A 17,564-nucleotide genomic window follows, 5' to 3' on the forward strand; every position below is an offset into this window, starting at 1 on the left:
GAGTCCAGAGAAGGGCAACGAAGGTGGTGAAGGGTCTGGAGCACAAGTCTGATGGGGAGCGGCTGAGGGAACTGGGGTTGTTTAGCCTGGAGAAGAGGAGGCTGAGGGAAGACCTTAATGCTCTCTGCAACTACCTGAAAGGAGGTTGTAGCGAGGTGGGGGTTGGTTTCTTCTCCCAAGTAACAAGTGATAGGATGAGAGGAAATGGCCCTAAGTTGCACTAGGGAGGTTTAGATTGGATATTAGGAAAAATTTCCTCACCAAAAGAGTTATCAGGCATTGGAATAGGCTGCTCAGGGAAGTGGTTGAGTCATCATTGCTGGAGGGATTTAAAAGACGTGTAGACATGGTGCCTGGGACATGGTTTAGTGGTGGGCTTGGCAGTGTTAGGTTAACGGTTGAATTCAATGATCATAAGGGTCTTTTCCAACCTAAATGATTCTATTCTACAATCAAGCTGATACCCATGATGTGTAGGGTACATGCAGCTGCTTCTCTGCATGTATGTGATGATGAGTTCTTGCTCCTTTCTGTGATGTTGAGCCGTGTCTTTCTGTTTCTCAGAATTTGTCCTGGGATTACCAGATTCCAGCAAAGCTAAAGTGAGGTGGCCTCTACTGTCTGGGTTTGCCACTTTCTTAGAGTGTAAACTGCATCCTTTATTGGCTTTGGCAACTGCCTGAACTTGAAAGAGGCTGTCATGGCCAAAGTTGATGAAATTGGATGATAATTTTGCAGCATTTTGCTTTTAGTAGGTAGAAGTAGATTCCTTAACCTAGCAAGTTAATTGAACCAGAGATGCTGTGTTAGAATTACTAGTATTCTTTGATTAATTTCAGCCATTAATTATGTGGATTTCTTTTTAACTAATAAGTAGTATCAACATCATGCTAATAGCTGTCTTTGTTCAGGGATTGATATTTCTGGGATTTTCCAGCTCTGAAACTTAGAGGTAGCTGGCAAAGGAGAAACAAGCTTGCTTTGGTCCTTTCTATCTCCTACTGACACTCAAAATGCACCCTAATAGCTAGGTTTTAAGAGTAAGCCTTTTAAAAAGAAATAAGTAAATAAAAACGTGCTACTGTCCTTGCTGGAGGCTGCCTACATGAAAACTGATTTTTATATACATAGTGATGCATCAATTGCTAAGAAAGTAAATGTGAAACATTTGGAAGTCAAGCTGCTTAACAAGCACTATCAGCCCCTGCCTTGAACTGCAGTTAGCACTTGCTTCAGTAGCTCTGTTTCAAGCATTTCTTTGATTATGGTGTGTCCTGAGTAGTCCACTCCCTGTTCCTTGGCAACCTGTATGGCAGGAGGCATTGCTAGGCAGGCACAAGGAGGAGAGCATGAAGCTTTCGAAAATGGTTGAAGCACCACTAATACTGAAAGTGAAATTACGGCTTTATTCTGAATGCTGAATGCCTTTTTCTCGGTAGGGAATGCAGGAGAGACTGTCCCAGTGCAGTCAAGTTGCTGAATCTTGCATACTCCTCCTAGAGATGGTACGTTATACAGCCATAGGGCAAATGAGGTTTAAGGTCCTCTGAAAAATATACCGTATGTCTGAGCCACTATAGCAGCAAAGTCTACAGTAAATAGGCTTGAAAATACGCTAGTATTTCCTGGGGGGGGAAGCTTGACCTGATCACTACTTCTGCAAAGTAAAAACGAACCGTTGCCAAATATTCCAGGCTTTCTTTATGCACTGCTAAGATCAGATGGGGACAAAAAGCCTAATTATAAAACTTTTCTCATTCACCCTTAGAAGGTCCTTATCATGCTGAAATTTTAGTAGAATAAGATGACAGTCTGTTTGATATTGCTTCTGTGGTATATGGTTTTGTGTTCAAGATTATTCTTCTCTGTGGAGGAATTCCTTTTCTCTGGAATCTGTCTGGTCAGATCTCTGGTCGTGCTGGGTTTGGTCCAGAATATGAGGTAAGCAGTCTTTAAATGTTAGTGAAAATGTTTGGTCCATGAACTGTACTGTTACAATAAATTTTATTTTTAAGCTTGCATTTACTTAAAGTGGGATTTAGCTACAGGTAGAATATAGTAGAAATAACAGATATTTTCTGGTGAACACAATGATTAGGTGAGTGTGAGAACTGATAACGGTATGTGACTTTTAAATTAGCTTACTAATTAAAATAGCCTTGTATGTGAAAAACATACAAGTCTCAAAGCTACTTGAATCAAATGAGGTGGTGGGTTGAGTTTATGGGAGGCTTTTTGTTTGGGTGTTGTCTTTTTACTAAACCTAGATGTGATCTTCCTGCACAGTAAAAGGGTAAGAAATTTGAGGCTACTGCTTATGCTGTCTTTGTGCTGTGGATGAGGCATCTATCCAAATTCTCATCCCAAATCCTTAGTTTTTATTTAAATCTGTTTCACCAGTTTATTTTTTTCTTTCTTTAACACAGTAGCTATTCCAGTCATCAGTGATCTAATCATCACAAACATGTTATTTCTGTGAATTTATCTAGCTTCATCTTCTAACCAGTTTCAGTTAAACCACTGACATAAAATCAATTTTTTAACACCTGGAATATTAATGTTAGTACAGGTCAGTAAATATCAAATTTTTTTTATGTTACTGTTTTTCTAGATTGTTCAGTCATTGGTATTTCTGCTGCTTGCAACATTCTTCAGTGCAGTGACCGGTCTCCCATGGAGTTTATATAACACGTTTGTCATAGAAGAGAAACATGGCTTCAATCAACAGGTATTGTAGATACTTATGCTGACCTAACGTCTTCAGTAGGTTTGGTTGGTTAGTTGGACTGGTATGTCCACAGCTGTGCCAAAGATCATTAGTTTGGGGAACATTTCTAGTTGCACTGCATAAAAATAAGAGCAGTGACAGTTTGTGACTTGCAGAAGTACCCATGCCACACCAGAATGTCTCTGCGTGAGCCCATACCTCTGAGCAGAGAGAAGTGTGTATTCTAGGAGAGGAACAAAGAACATTTCATACCTCAGCTGTTCCTCATCCTGCACCTATCAAGGGAGGAAGGAATGTTCCCATGTTTCCAGAGCATGAGTCAAGTAATCTTTTCTTCAGGGAAATACCTATTTGATTTATTTTGTTTGTTCTCTGGCTATCACTTCTGTAGTCCTCAAAAACTGTAACGGCTGACAAAGTCCTAATTCTTGCAATATGCTTATGCCCTGACCTAGCCTACACATCCCTTTGACTTTCAGCATCCTTTAATACGCATCAAAAGCCATCTTTCTCTGTCTCTCATGTCAGGCCTGAGTAGTTGCATCAGGCCTGCACCTTGATTGTCCTTCCTACCTTAGTGAGGAGTAAGTTCCATCTTGGTGCCAGATCTGCAAGCCCTTTATGCCCAGGACACAAAAGTCTGAAGACTGTCAGTACTTGTACTGGGACTTGTAAAGCACGAGAATTAGAGCAAACTGGCACACTAGCTGTTGGATGGAGAGCTTGACTTGATCAGGCTCTGCCTCTGTGCAGAAAAAGCAAAGGTCAAATACTGAACTTAGCAGCTTGGGCTTCATTAAAACTGTCTCGCAGAATCCATGTAGTTTTGCTGTATGCTTTAGGGAGGGTAAGGAGGATTCTGGGTATATCCTCTGAACATTTTCTTCTCGGAGCTGTGCTGTCTGAGTGCTTCACCATTGTCAGTGCAAGCATTGTGCCTAATCAAATGAGAAAAGGAAGACTTGGCACTGACACCTGTGGGTGTTGTTAAATGCTTGACTGAGCTACCTGCATAATGTCTTTTACAAGGTTTTTTTCACCACAGTGGTCCTCATGCCAAGAACTGAAGGCTGAGTCCAGCTCCAATCCAATTTGAGGTACCAAATGTCTTACAAACACAGTCAAATCTCCATCTTTCATTTCAGACTGATGGGCTAGGTCCTTTAGTGACTGAGCCAAATTCACATCTGGTACCAGCCCAGACTTTGGAATTTCTAGTAATGATTCTCAAGTGATCTTCAGATAGACTCTTTCTTCCATGGGATTGGCTTGCTGAAAATTAGGATTTCTCTGGAATCCACATCTGCCTTAGAAAGCAGGAAAGAGGCAGGGCAAAGATGAAAGACACCATGCAGTTTTACAGCTCTACTCCTCAGATTGTGGAGCTGGAAGTAAAGAAAGAGTTAAAATGAAAACTTGAGCTAAATGGCTTGTAGTTGACATGTTCCAGAAGGCCCAGCGCTGGCAGCACGCTTCCATTAAGAGTTCTTCTAGGTTATTTTAAGTGACTGTTTCTTCAGCTTTTTACTAAGCTAAAAAATGATAAAGCTGTAGAACAGGCTTTTTTTCTGGCTGAGCTGAGGAAGTAATAAAGGAGGAACACACTGTTGTGTATTTTGTTTTCTCTTTCCTGGCTTGTACCTGTTTAAGAGTTTTGATCAAACAGAAACAATTTTTCCTTTGTCCAGGATGACACACACACTTTCTTTCGTGCTTCTCCATACCATTTTCAGGAAAGGAGCACTCCTTAGTGTGAATGAGAGCCACAAATCTTGCTTTTCTAGCTGGAAAAGATAGCCCACACTACCTGGGAATATTAAAGGCAGGCAAGGAACAGTATCTGCTGGAGTGCTCCATTTGTGTGGGCATATGTCTGTACAATTGTATTACTGCTGATACTAATGGTCACTTAGGAAGAATATGTGACCAGAGTGAATATGTCTACATAAAGAATAGTCTAAAATTGTGGATTTAGGTCTGATTTGTGTTTGTAATAGTCATGGAAGTCTGAGGCGTCTATCCAAATTTTTGCCCCAAATCCTTAGTTTTTACTTAAATCTGTTTCACCAGTATTTTTTTCTTTCCAGATGAGTTTCATATCTTTAATATAGTATGGACTCTTTAATACAACGTTGTGGGTAAGGATCTTTACATAATAACCCCCTCACTTCTGTGCCTTGCAGATAGCTCTAAGTACTGAAGTAACAATTCCTGAAAGAGCTAGTTGGGTATCTAATCATGTTGCAGAGTCACTAGATCAGATTCATTCAGGTAGACATCTTTGAAATTTCTATTCCTTCTATTAAAGTTATGCTAATTTTACAACCTGAGACAGCTACCTGGGTAGTAACTGCCTGTCAGTGGAAGCGTGAACTAAAATGCCCAATATATATCTAAAAATCTTTAATAGGACTTCTATATATTTCCAGTTAAGACAATCAGCTTAGTCATAACTGAAAGTTAAGATGAATGGTGGCAACTATTCAAAGACAAAATAGTTTAGAGTAGCTATGAGTTTCCTATTTTCTAAAAATCCCATAAAGTCTAGGATATAGATTGGTAAAGGAATTAAGAGACAGGTAAGCTTAAATTTTTCTTTCCTCCTTTAAGGAAGTATATATGTGCAACACAAAATAAGGGTTTGGGTTAGATCTTACTAAGAAAGAGCGCATCTGCGTGGGCTTGCAGTCCGTGTGGATGTAAAGAGCCACAGCTACCAGGAGAGGAGGTGAAAAGGTTCTTCCAGCTTTTCTTAACTGATTCCAATTTCCTTATCACATTGGTGTTGCTGTTCTGCGATTTGTCTTACTTTGTTTCTGTGCATCCATGGAAGGGATCAGTTCATTAACCACTGTGGCACATCGGTATTTACATTGAAAATATCACTGATATCCTTTCTTTACAGACGCTGGGATTTTTTTTTAAGGATGCTATCAAGAAGTTTATTGTGACTCAGTGTATTCTGTTGCCAGTGACATCCCTTCTGCTTTACATTATTAAAATAGGGGGAGACTACTTCTTCATCTATGCCTGGCTCTTCACATTAGTTGTTTCCTTGGTGAGTATGAGAATATGTTTGGGTTTCTTCCAAATGCTAGCTTACTTGCTCATGCAAGTACTTACTTGCATGGCTCAGTGTGCTGAAGTTTAAAAGCGTAACTGAAAGGAAATGGAGAAAAATCTAAATCTCCTGGGAATTTTAGTGTCTGCAACCTTTAACAGTGTGTCTTGCTCTCAGTGTACTTGTTCAGGAATAATAGCTCATATTAGTAGTCCACATGAATGTGTTATATTTTATCTATTTAATACTGGAGTGTCTTCATCAGTTGAAAAATAAACATTCCAAAAGCTTTCAATAGATACTGGAAACGCAGCACTATGTGGTGATAGGTTTTCCTTTTTCTTAAATATAGAAAGGGCACAAGGACAACTGCCAGCAGTTTGGCAAGACAAGGCAGAATGTGCTTTGGTCAGTAATGTTTCCATTGGGCTTTTCTTACAGGTTATCAAACACCAATTCTCAGTTGCATTGCTGTGTATTGAGACAAGTAGCAATTTTCCGTTTCTGGTTCTGCTTATATAGCTGCTTTTGTACACTGAATTGGTAACTGACATTTTTAGGGCTTACATTAAAAGGGTCTTTTTGTATACATCATAAGGATTTGATGTTTTATATTTTTACTATAAGCTTTGAAGTCTGTATTTATTTTTTTTTTTCTATTTCAACATAGTGCTCTACTATCTTTTTGCTCAATATACTAACCATGCTCACCCAAGGAAGAAATTACAGAAGTACTGTTGTATATATTCATTCATTTGTAGATTAAAAGAGCACCTTAACAAGTAAAAGAATTATTCTGTTACAGTAACATAATGAAGTCTGCCACGTCAGCCTAACAATAAATTTGGGTCAATCAGTCCCTTAATTCTCATGTGAAGTTCAGGCTTTCTGGTTGAACTGCCATGCATCATCAAGAAAATTTTTAGGAATACCTGGGTAGGAAATCGTGATTGCTTTTTTTTCTCAGGCTTCTCTTTCATGACTTAAGTAAGTGTTGCTTTTTATTTTTTTTTCCTTTTCCTTCTCCCCACTGCTTTTAAATTCAGATCACTTTTATAGCTTTCTTAGACTTTCAGTTTGTCAACTTCCTTTCTAAAGCACAGGCATTGACTGGCCACATTAGTACAAAAATGTGATCATAATGCTGTATGGGAGGCCACTGCAATTAATGCAGGAAGATCTGATTTCCCACTTACATATCCAGTAGTCACACTGACTTTCTCAGACATGGCAACATAGAAGGAATTGTGGCTTAGTTTAAATCATGACTGCGAAGTCTTTTCATAATCTGTTTTTATGGGATACAGATCTCATTATCTGAATTATATTTGTTGCTTATTTGTATTTTTGCTTCATTGATGCCTAACATGTAACTGAAGTAAAATGTGTGTGGATTAGTGGATTATTAGTATGGCTACTAATTCTGGCATAGTGCAGTTATAAGTGAAGTGTTTCTGAGGAACTCGATGAGAATAGCGTAGTAGCAGAAGTGCCCCACTTAGGTGGTAAGTCTAGCTTACAATTCCTACTTTCATTTTTTTCAAGCTTTTTTTTTGTTTGTTGGCTTAATTATACAGGGTTTTCTGTTTTGTTGTGCTGGCTCCTGCACCTGTCCAGGTGTCCTTACAGTCTGACTTTGTCTCTGAATGTATTCTGAAAAATCTGTGTTAGATCTCAAAAATATCAGTTCACGTGTATTGAAATGACTGTTACAGAAAGATTTGTGCAGACTTTGATCAGTACTTCTTAAAGAATTGTTCTTTTTCTTTCCAGCTTTGATCAGCAGTATACTATTATATCATAATTCAACATTTGAGGTACTGCTCTATCACCCTGAGTGAAACAGTCCATACTTACAGATTATTCTAGTGTAGCCTTATTATTTGCAAAATTAGAGAGATATTAGTTCCTCATGTGATACCCAGTTCATATTTTAGGTCTTCAGTCCTAAAGGCTTCAAAGACTTACTTTTTCATAGAAGGGTTAAGCTGAAATTTTAAGAGAGCTGGTACTTTCAGGATTGAAAGAAGATACAGGATTTTCTGAAATGGCCTGTCCTCATTTATACACCGAAAGTGAAATTTTTTTTTCCTTAGCTTCCTTTATACTGGTCATTGACTGCTTTTATTCTTGCCATATTTTCTTTAAAATATAGTAAAAAATGTTGTATGAGATCATATTCTGAATGTCCATTTTATAGTCTTTATCAAGCAAGTTTTTGTAGAAAGAAGAGATGTAGGTGAGTAGTACCTAACACTAAATATCAAGGTGAGAAGCAGAACATACTCAGCTGATAACACGTTTCTTTCTCTGTCACTTTCCTATCACAAACTAGTATTTTATTTTTGCTTTGCCTGCCCCTTGCAATTGAGCTGTCCATGTAGATTTTTTTTTTTTTCCTGAGATCTTACAGATACTTTAGAAACTGATAAAACAGGGGTTGGGCTATCTTTTACACAACAAAAGCTAGAAAATAAAACGTGTGGTGTCAGAGCTACAGACTTCTGTACTGAAAGATTATGTGGCAAGACCAAAAGACCGAGTGGCTTACTCCCCCACCCCACCCCTGTGGGTTTGGTGGGGTTTTTTTTGTGGTTTGGTTTGGTTTGTTTTTTTTCCTGGGGATTAAGTACCTGCACAGACAGTTGGTGCTTTTCAGGTGTCTTGCAATGTCCCTGCAGCTTTATGGGGTATTGGTCATGGTTTGAGGCCTTAAGCGTGGGTTTGAACAGTCTTTGACATGTGTCACCATTTAAGGCTGGGCTGGCCAAACCAGGACAACATGCAAAATAACCTTAAGAGGTGTCAGATTTACCCTTTAGGGAGAATTTCCAGTTGTAATCACATTCCATAACTCTGTAATCATAGTTGGAGTTGCATACCAGTCTGTTATGCCTGCTGATACCAAGGGATTACACAAAGATCAGAGATAAAAACTTAAGATTAGTTCACACATACTACATAGGCTGACACATTTGTCTGGACTGAAACAGACAGCTGATTTCTGCTCTATAAAATAACCCTCCTACACTTGCTGCAAAATATCCGCAGAGGTTTAAACCCTTGTCTTAACAGTTACAGTAACAAAAATAACTTTTATTTTCTAGTGGTGTTTCATACTGATGTCCTCACTTGCTCTGACTTTGGAAAAGTAATTGTCCCTAGTTTTAGATTTCATTGGACTTTTTCAACAGTGCAGATACTTTCAAAAGTCAAGGTACTTGTTTTCAGTGGGAAAAAAACGCGTCAAGATAACTTCAAAGTTAATGTTGATGTCCATTTGCCTCTCATGTCCTGTTCCTTTTTTGCAAACCAGAATTTAAACTTTTCTCCAGTCCTTTTCTTTTAAAATAAATAAACAGAAATCACTTCGTGGAGGTCCAGACTGTGAGGGAAGGGAGTTCAGCTTTCCTTCCCATCACAGTGTTACTCCAATCCTGGCTTTCTCATCTGGGCTGTGACTGCTGCCAGGTCGAAGAGATGCAGGTGCATTGTAGTGATTTTTGGGACATGGCTGTTAATCGTTGTGGCCTAGAGGCATCAGGCAGTTCTTTAGCCCTGCATACAACTGGGAAAAGGGGAAGAAAATAGAGGACATTAAATTTCTTGCCTGTTTTAGACCGTGGCTTTGCAAGTCAGCAGAAATTTGAAGAAACGGGACTATCTCCTGGTTCAGTCAACTTTGCTGCTCATTATGAAACACTTCAGAGCTTTCCAGTATCGGTAGAGTGGGTGTCAGGCTCTCACTGATAAGACCACTGCTTCCAGCTGTCATAGTGGCTTTGCCTTCTGCTGTTTGATGAACCCTCAGAGCAAAAGCACTGTTTACATTAATTCTGCTGAGGGCTGTAGACTGTAGATTAACCTGCCCTCACTCTTATCATGCTGTTGAATTGCTGACTGTCAACAGACGAGCAGTTGTCTTAGTAGGTGGGATGACCCATAGAGAGCCTCGCTATAGATCACACTTCATACAGGATTCTGCTTTATCAAGTTTTTTTCTGAAATTATGCCCTCTTTTTGTACTTACTCATGCTCCACCTTTAGTACTAGACACACATTTGTATGTCTTGTTTTTAATATCTATATGTGTTTGCAGGTGCTTGTTACAATCTATGCAGACTATATTGCACCTTTGTTTGATAAATTCATTCCACTTCCTGAGGGAGAGCTCAAGCAACAAATTGAAACAATGGCAAAGAGCATTGACTTCCCACTGACTAAGGTGTATGTTGTTGAAGGTGAGATTTTATTTTTTTTTTAATAAAAAGACTTTGTAATTTTGAATTTGTGGATTTTTAGCTTTGACTGTGGATGCTGCAGTAGGGCAGTTGCTTATATTCCTTAGGTATTGTAATACGTGTCAATGTCCATATCATTTTACTTTTTTTTGCCTTGAGGTCAGAAAAGTGAAGCTCGATGTCAGCCTTAACTCAGCATGTAGTTGGAAGCATTGTGTTGGCTTTGTGGAATGGAAATACATAGCACAGTCAGAAATGGAAGCAGCAATCCAGATTCCAATTTTAGAACTTTAAACCAGAGGGAAAAGTTTTTTGTTTGGTTTTTTTAAATCTTTTCTAGTCTCAGTTTAGCATTGATTGTCTCAAAGTCCTTGCTGAAACAGTTGAAAAAGTTATGAAAGCTAAAAACACCTATTCCTTCTTCGAGTGTTCATATGGATGGTTTCTTATGGTGTGGTTGGACACCTTCTACTTGAGACTGTCGTTTTTTCAGTTTCTGGTAATGAATTTCTTATTCCATGACCTAAGAAAAAAGGACATAACATGGAGCATGCCAGCTGCCATGTTACTTCCTCTCCACTTCTGTGTTCATGGAGCACTTTACTGTTTGACATTTCCACTGTTACTTATTTTACTCCCTTCTGAACTTGATTTCAGGGACTTCCCAAATTTTGTTTTGGTTTTGTTTCCCACCTGTGAGGATCAGAGGTCTTTTTATTGCCTTGGTGAAAGCAGCATGAGATAGCATATAGAGCTGAAATGGTAGAATTTTGCTGTAAGAAAGGGTGATGAAGGTTTTATGTAGCCTGGAAGCTCTGACTTTGAAAACTTTGGGCTGGCCAAATCCAGCCAGTGCTCTACCTCGGTGCAGCTAGGAACTACTACTGTTGATACACTTGAGGCCCAAGAAACTTCTCTTTTTCCTAGCTATGTTGAAGCTTTTCAAGTGTGAGAGTCAGTACAGAGGCTTGCCAAATACATGAATTTTTCCTGTATGCATTGCTGGCTCTGTCCTAGCTTTTAACCATGGTAAAAGTCCTGTTTGCCAGTTGTTGGTACTCTGATAGTGTACTACTGCACTGGCTTCTTCAGCATGTCTGCATTTAGTGGCAGTCATCTGCAGTGGAGGGAGGCTGCCAAATCCCCGCTTTCTTTCCTGGCATCCTTAAGAGTGTTGAGCCAACACCATTCCCTTCTGACATGGGGGAGTGGATGTGTGAACATCTTTTTGCCGGTGTTTTTCTGCACTGTCTTGGCTTTTGCCGCTCCAGAACTGACTTCTTAGTAACATGTGCAACCACGTCCTTTAATTTCAGGGTTCATTCTGTAACAGGCAGATTACAAAGGTTCCTCCTCTACCAACATTTAGTGGAGGATGAAGTTTTTCATGATACACAGATGAAAGGGAACATTGCTACCCTGTGGCTGTTCAGGTTTTTTCACTGAGAAGGGACTGGAAGTTGAGGCCTCATACTCTGACCAGTCTGTTCCTCTGTTGATCTGTCTTGGTTTGGTGCTGAAGGTTACCATGGCCATACCATGGGTTGGCTTGCAATGGAAGAGTGGATATTTTATGCCCTAAGGAGTTTATGCAGCTCATACGTTTATAGTGAGAGGTGAAGGCAAATGCATTCAACCTGAAGTATCTTATCCTTTGCTGCAAAACACAGAGCAATCCACCTCTTCTTCCATAGAGACCTCTTTCGGTCCTGATGTTGCAACAGCTCCTGTCCACAGGCGAAAATAGGCAAAGTTTTAACAGCCGCTTTGATCTAGACAGCTTTTTAATCAACTGGAACAGGCCATGTTCCATGGAAAGAGATGAGTTTCTTGTCCCCAGGTATATTGACAGTAGAAATAGTGCATGATTTTGAGGGACTGCCTGATAATCTGTAGTTCATCTCTTCATCTTCTCCTTATTTGTTTCTAACATTGTCATCCTTATCTGTTTCAAATCATCTTTGCTGGCACATTGAAAGAATTCTAAATGTATTTGTCACAGGTCCTTTGCCGGGAGGGCCGCACGTGTTCTATGCACTCTGAACCTGAAATTGCAATAGAAATTGCTTTTCTTCTGGATATTAGATCTTCACAATGCTGCTGTTATGTTTATAGTGATTTTACTGATTACATGTTACAGATGAAAAAAATTATTTCTCTATTGGAGTCAGTAAATGAGGTTATCATTACTTAGATTGTAGTTTGAAGCATATTTTAAAACGAACTCATTTGCTTGAGTTTGTCTGCTGTTCATTTGGGGACTTTGAGAATTCCTTTGGAACAATCTGTTCTATGTAATATTGCATAGTCTTCAGTGCATGGGATTATTCAGATCATGGTCTTTAATGTAAATTTTCCCCATCAGGTTCTAAGCGTTCCTCTCATAGCAATGCTTATTTCTATGGATTCTTCAAGAATAAGCGGATAGTACTCTTCGACACCCTCCTGGAAGATTACTCTGCATTGAACAAAGAGCCAGCAGAAGGAGAAGATGATGAGAATGAAGAGACAAAGTCTAAACCCAAAGTGAGTTCATCTTTGGTTTTCACTGTGTTATTTACATTAACTTCTTGGTGAGATACTCCCTTGTGTTTTCTGAATGTATTTTAAAGGTCCTGCTTTAACCCTGCAAAAACCCAAAACCTAATGATTTCAACACCAAAGTATCCCTGAGCTGCTAATTCGAATTTCTGGGACTGTGTGAGTGGTGTAGATAGCACCAAAGAGACTGTAGAAATCCACAGGGGCTTTAGCCAAACATTGGTTCCCTGCATGTAAAAAATAGGCCTTCCTTGTAATTGTTTGAACAAGGGACCTGTTCAGGGTATTAGCTCGTGTTCCTTCACTTGGGATTGCCACACTGAAGCTTCCCTTTGAAAGAAATGCTTTTGACTATCAGTGTATCATTTGTGTGCCTTTTACTACACACAAGAATTTTGGTGCAAGAGGCACACGTGTGCACACACATACAGATTACACATGTGCATCCTCCCACCCTGGTCAAGAACATGATGATGGCCTTTCATTGTTTCCATTGGTGTGCAGCTGCAGATCAAGAGTCTGCTGTAACAGCTTTTGTGGCTTCAGGAGAGCGTAGGGATGGTTAAAACTGATGGAATACTTTTTGAAGAGCCTGAAGGAGTAATTCTGAGATGAATTGCCTCGTGCAGCCTAAGGTTAGGCTAAAGTATAGATTGTTGTTTAGTCCAGCTTCTATTTCGTGTAACTGTTGGTGGTGGAATTCTTCTCATCCACAGTTTGGTATGGCATACTGCAGAAGTGGGTGATGAGAGGAGGGCATTTTGAGCTCACCTGCTCTAGTCATAATGAGAATCATTTGTTCCACTTCAACAGGTGCTTCAGCTATGTTCTCAGTACACAAGCCCCTGTGCTTGCTTCTGACTTGCTAATGTACCATTGAAGGTACAGATGTCCATCTTTCCTAATGATAGCTTTAAGGCATGTCGTAGCCTTTGTTGCAGAGGACAGGGATGCTGTCATTCATTTTTAAAGGAATGGGAGAGAGGCTACATGTTGAGTGTTGAAGGAAGTAGGGAGGGGACTTTGCTCTCAATTCTCTGTTGAGAGTCTGTAGCTCTGAATGTCTGCTTCCATTGTTATGCCTTTTCTTGAGTAAAGAATCAGGATGAGATCAAGGGATGGTAGGAGAGAGTTTGGAAGGCAAATCTTCCAGCATTCTTCCAGGTTTGCATAGGCATATCTGCATACATAGAAAAAAAGAGAACACCACCTCATGGTAGAAATCTTGTTGAACATAAAAGTTTTTTGGGGGTTTGTTTTTGTGTGGGTTTTTTTTTTTTTGTAAGTATCTTCTTGAAAAAGGCTCAATAAGAAATCATATGTGTTTGTCTGCTGGTAGAAGGGAACAGCCTGATCTAGGGACACTTAAGTGACCTAGGGAAAAATAAACTAATAAGTAAGAAATTTATTCAGTTGTGTTCAGTCATACCTGATATTACTTCTGCTTTATTACTCCCTCAGAATAAGAAACAAGGATGTAAAAATGAAGAAGTTCTGGCTGTACTTGGTCATGAATTGGGTCACTGGAAACTAGGTCACACTGTCAAAAATATTATCATTAGCCAGGTAAGTTATGATAAACTGTTGGTTTTCCTAGACCGTTCTGTAATTATTGCTGTTTCCAAATGCCTGCTTCCAGATTTATAAGTGTACATTCACACAATATACTTATGCTCTGTGACAGAAAGTTGGTTGGTTTGGTTTTTTTTCTTTGTTGTATCCACAGTGAACATGCCTTTCTGTCCCCTCCTTGCTCCATCTGGTTGGTAGAAAGCATCTAAGAAGGCATGTCTGCTGCCATTTCAATTCATCTCAGCAGCCTTCTGAAGTTTGGACACATTTTTCTTCCTCTATACCACTTCTTCCTTGTCCGTTTGAGTTGCAGAGCCTTCTCTGAAGATCTCTTTCCATCCCTGTGCTAGGGGTAGGATTGGATATATCCTGTCTCCCAGCCTGCATTTCTTTAAAGTGTTTGTCACTATCTCTGAGGAAGCTATGTGTCTGAGTCACTCTTCTTCCTTGGAGAGCTGAGAAGGAGAACGATTATGAAATCTGATACAGGAGGGCATTCTTACTTATTTATGTTGTATTCTCATACCTTGTGCATTGCTTATTGGTAAATAACACTGTGCCATTCTTGGTGCATGCCCAAATCGGAGTGAACACTGAAGCAATCTCTAGAGATTGCCCAACATTGCCTTTGAAGAAAAGGAACCTGATGGTCTGTTTACTCATGCATGTGCCTCTGGGCATTCCACAATACAAGAGAATTCCTCCCCCAAACCTCCTACTTCAAATTCTTTTATTTGCAAGGCACAGCTATGTGCCTTCTGTTAAATTACTATCAGCAGTCTACTATATGATTTGGTGTAGATCTATCTTGTTCCAGGTATCACTCACCCATCTTTTCTCCAAGTTCCCAGCCTGTTTGTTTGTTTGTTTGTTTGTTTCTCTTAGCCACCCTCCTAGGACTGTCTGTAACTCCATCATGTCTTTCTTGTGATGTGTGCACCATTCCAGAAGTGCTGTTTTGTTATTTTTCTAAGGCTATTCACAAGCTTTTTAGGCTGTAAACATCACTATCAAGCTCCTGTTCAAGAAAATCTCTATCTTTCTGTTTCCACACTGGCTTTTTCTTATGCAGGCAACTGAATAGTGAGGTTCTTCTCACTTTCTGCTTTAAGGCAATTACCTTCCAACTTCTGACATCAGTGTTGATCCCTACTAAATATTAGGATGCTTTTGCTACTCTGCCAACTCATGTAACTTTGGATCCACTTTCTAGATACCATTATTTTGCTGTAACAGGTAGATTTTATCTTCACTTCCAGAAATTTTCACAAATTCTTCTGTGGTGTCTTCTGCTTTTTCTGTTGATTGTTTGCTGTCACAGCCCTCCCTCTCTTTTCTGTCCTATGTGTTTCAATAACCAACAGTATTCTGGCATCTTCCACATTACTCTAAAAAGACCAAACAGCCACTTGAATAGATTGAAAAGGTACTAACCACCTTCTCTAGAAAACTTGATAAGGCATGGTCCTGCCTCTTGCCTCTGAAAAACCAGGCAAGCACAGTGCTTGTACACAGTGATGCATGGTTTAGATGGAAGCATAAATTGTTTCTAGGAATAGAAGTATGACACAGCACAGACACATTCTGTTTGGTTTTAAACTTTTTGGAACCTATGTTTAATTTCAAGGAGATGGATTCTACCCTGTACTCCCTCCTCACTTACCTTCTCTTCTTGCCTCCTCATCTTCCTTCACTACTTAGACTTTTTTTTTTAGCTCACTGACAAAATAAGAAGTGTTTCTCTAGTGCATGCATTTACAGAAAGAAGGTAAAGGCCTGTGGTTTGTTGCTCTCTGTATATTAGCTCTAAAATAATCTGTTTGGGTTTTTTTTCAGTGGCGTTTGTGTGCAAATCTGTAATACGAAGAGACTCTGTTTTAGACTTAGATGAAAAACTCATCTTAATCAAGAATGTTGTTTCCTTTCTCTAGATGAATTCCTTCCTCTGCTTCTTCTTGTTTGCTGTATTAATTGGTCGAAAAGAACTCTTTGCTGCATTTGGTTTCTATGACACCCAGCCTACCCTGATAGGCTTGATGATTATTTTCCAGTTCATTTTTTCACCCTACAATGAGGTAAATTGTTTTCAAGACATAGATGCTGAAGTATGATCCTATTTAAATAATTTTTTTTTGGCTGAGGGAGAAGGTTTGAAGTTTCTAGGGGCTCTATCTGGTGTCTCATTTTAATAAGTAGGCTTAGTGCTCCATGTTGGGTAAGACTCCCAGTTTCAGATGTGGCCTGGATAAACCTTACTGAGATAATTCTACAGCCACAATGATGTGTGGGGTGTGGGAAGGTAGATACAGTAGTATTTACTGATACTGTAAGGAACTTGCAGATAGCTGAATTTTAAAATAATTTCTAATATATTTATCTCCACAGGTTCTCTCATTTTGTCTGACTGTATTAAGCCGACGATTTGAGTTTCAAGCAGATGCATTTGCCAAGGAACTTGGGAAGGCTAAAGACCTATATTCTGCTTTGATTAAGCTAAACAAAGATAATTTAGGATTCCCTGTTTCTGACTGGATCTTTTCAATGTGGCATTACTCCCATCCGCCCCTTTTAGAAAGACTTCAGGCCTTGAAAGATGCAAAGCAAGACTGACGGGAATCATTGTTGGTTCAGAGACAGTGCTTCCATCTCAGAAGCAAAGTTCAGAGCTGCTTTTTAATTTCTTTTTAAGGATAATGCCAATTAAGTGCAATGTTAGCAGCACCACAGATCTGAGAATCCTGAAACAGGTATTAAATTATAAATTACTTTTTTTTTAACTAAAACAAAACTATGGAACTTAATTTAGAAAAAGTACTGGGTGAAGACCTTCCCCACACACACACTGGCTTTTATCTCCATATCATAGTATAGACTTGTAAAGGGAGGAAAACAAAAGCATAGATTTCAAAGCACCTATTTCTTCAGTTTGTGTATGCCTTGAACATTGCTTTTGATCCTTTTCCCATTCTCAGTGTTCTGTGAACCTTTCCAGTCTCAACCCTCTTCACAATGAAGAAAGTTTGAGTGACTTGATTTCTTGTAGGATAACACCTGTACTCACCAGTCACTGTTTTGTGTTTTTAAAAGCTGAATGCAAGTACAAGCCTTTCTGCTGGATTCATGTCTGTCATAATTGAAAATGCTACTTAATAAAACCTGCTTTCTCTGAAGCGTGGGAAGAAGGATGAATTACAGCTGAGGAAGTGTACCACTGCTTCCTTGAAAATGAGCACTAGTCTGAATTTGGTAGCATTATAGTGGGATTAGGCTCCTCCTCTTCTCCACTGTGCTGCTGGGAGTGTGGAACTATGTAATAGAGAATACGACCCACATGTTAGAGAAAGTTGCTAAATCTCTGTTCTTCTCCCTTTTGCCTGTGAGTGGAATGGTTAGCAGGTTTTCCACACCTCAGTTCCTCCAT

The 17,564-nt window shown here is 39.4% G+C and overlaps 1 protein-coding gene across 1 annotated transcript in view; it reads left to right on the forward strand.

Moving 5' to 3' along the window:
• ZMPSTE24 (zinc metallopeptidase STE24) overlaps positions 1-17,335 on the forward strand; it is a gene marked incomplete at its 5' end in the record, with an annotated part of 22,119 nt that extends 4,784 nt beyond the window's left edge. The window contains 8 exons of the mRNA XM_009703365.1: positions 1,855-1,941; positions 2,612-2,728; positions 5,634-5,786; positions 9,889-10,030; positions 12,396-12,556; positions 14,033-14,137; positions 16,075-16,218; positions 16,529-17,335. Coding sequence (XP_009701667.1) covers positions 1,855-1,941; positions 2,612-2,728; positions 5,634-5,786; positions 9,889-10,030; positions 12,396-12,556; positions 14,033-14,137; positions 16,075-16,218; positions 16,529-16,753 — 1,134 coding nt within the window. The remainder of the gene's footprint in view (positions 1-1,854; positions 1,942-2,611; positions 2,729-5,633; positions 5,787-9,888; positions 10,031-12,395; positions 12,557-14,032; positions 14,138-16,074; positions 16,219-16,528) is intronic.
• Positions 17,336-17,564: the final 229 nt, after the last annotated feature.

The sequence above is a fragment of the Cariama cristata genome, unplaced genomic scaffold (assembly GCF_000690535.1).
Source record: "Cariama cristata isolate BGI_N322 unplaced genomic scaffold, ASM69053v1 scaffold9297, whole genome shotgun sequence".
Lineage (NCBI taxonomy): Eukaryota > Metazoa > Chordata > Aves > Cariamiformes > Cariamidae > Cariama > Cariama cristata.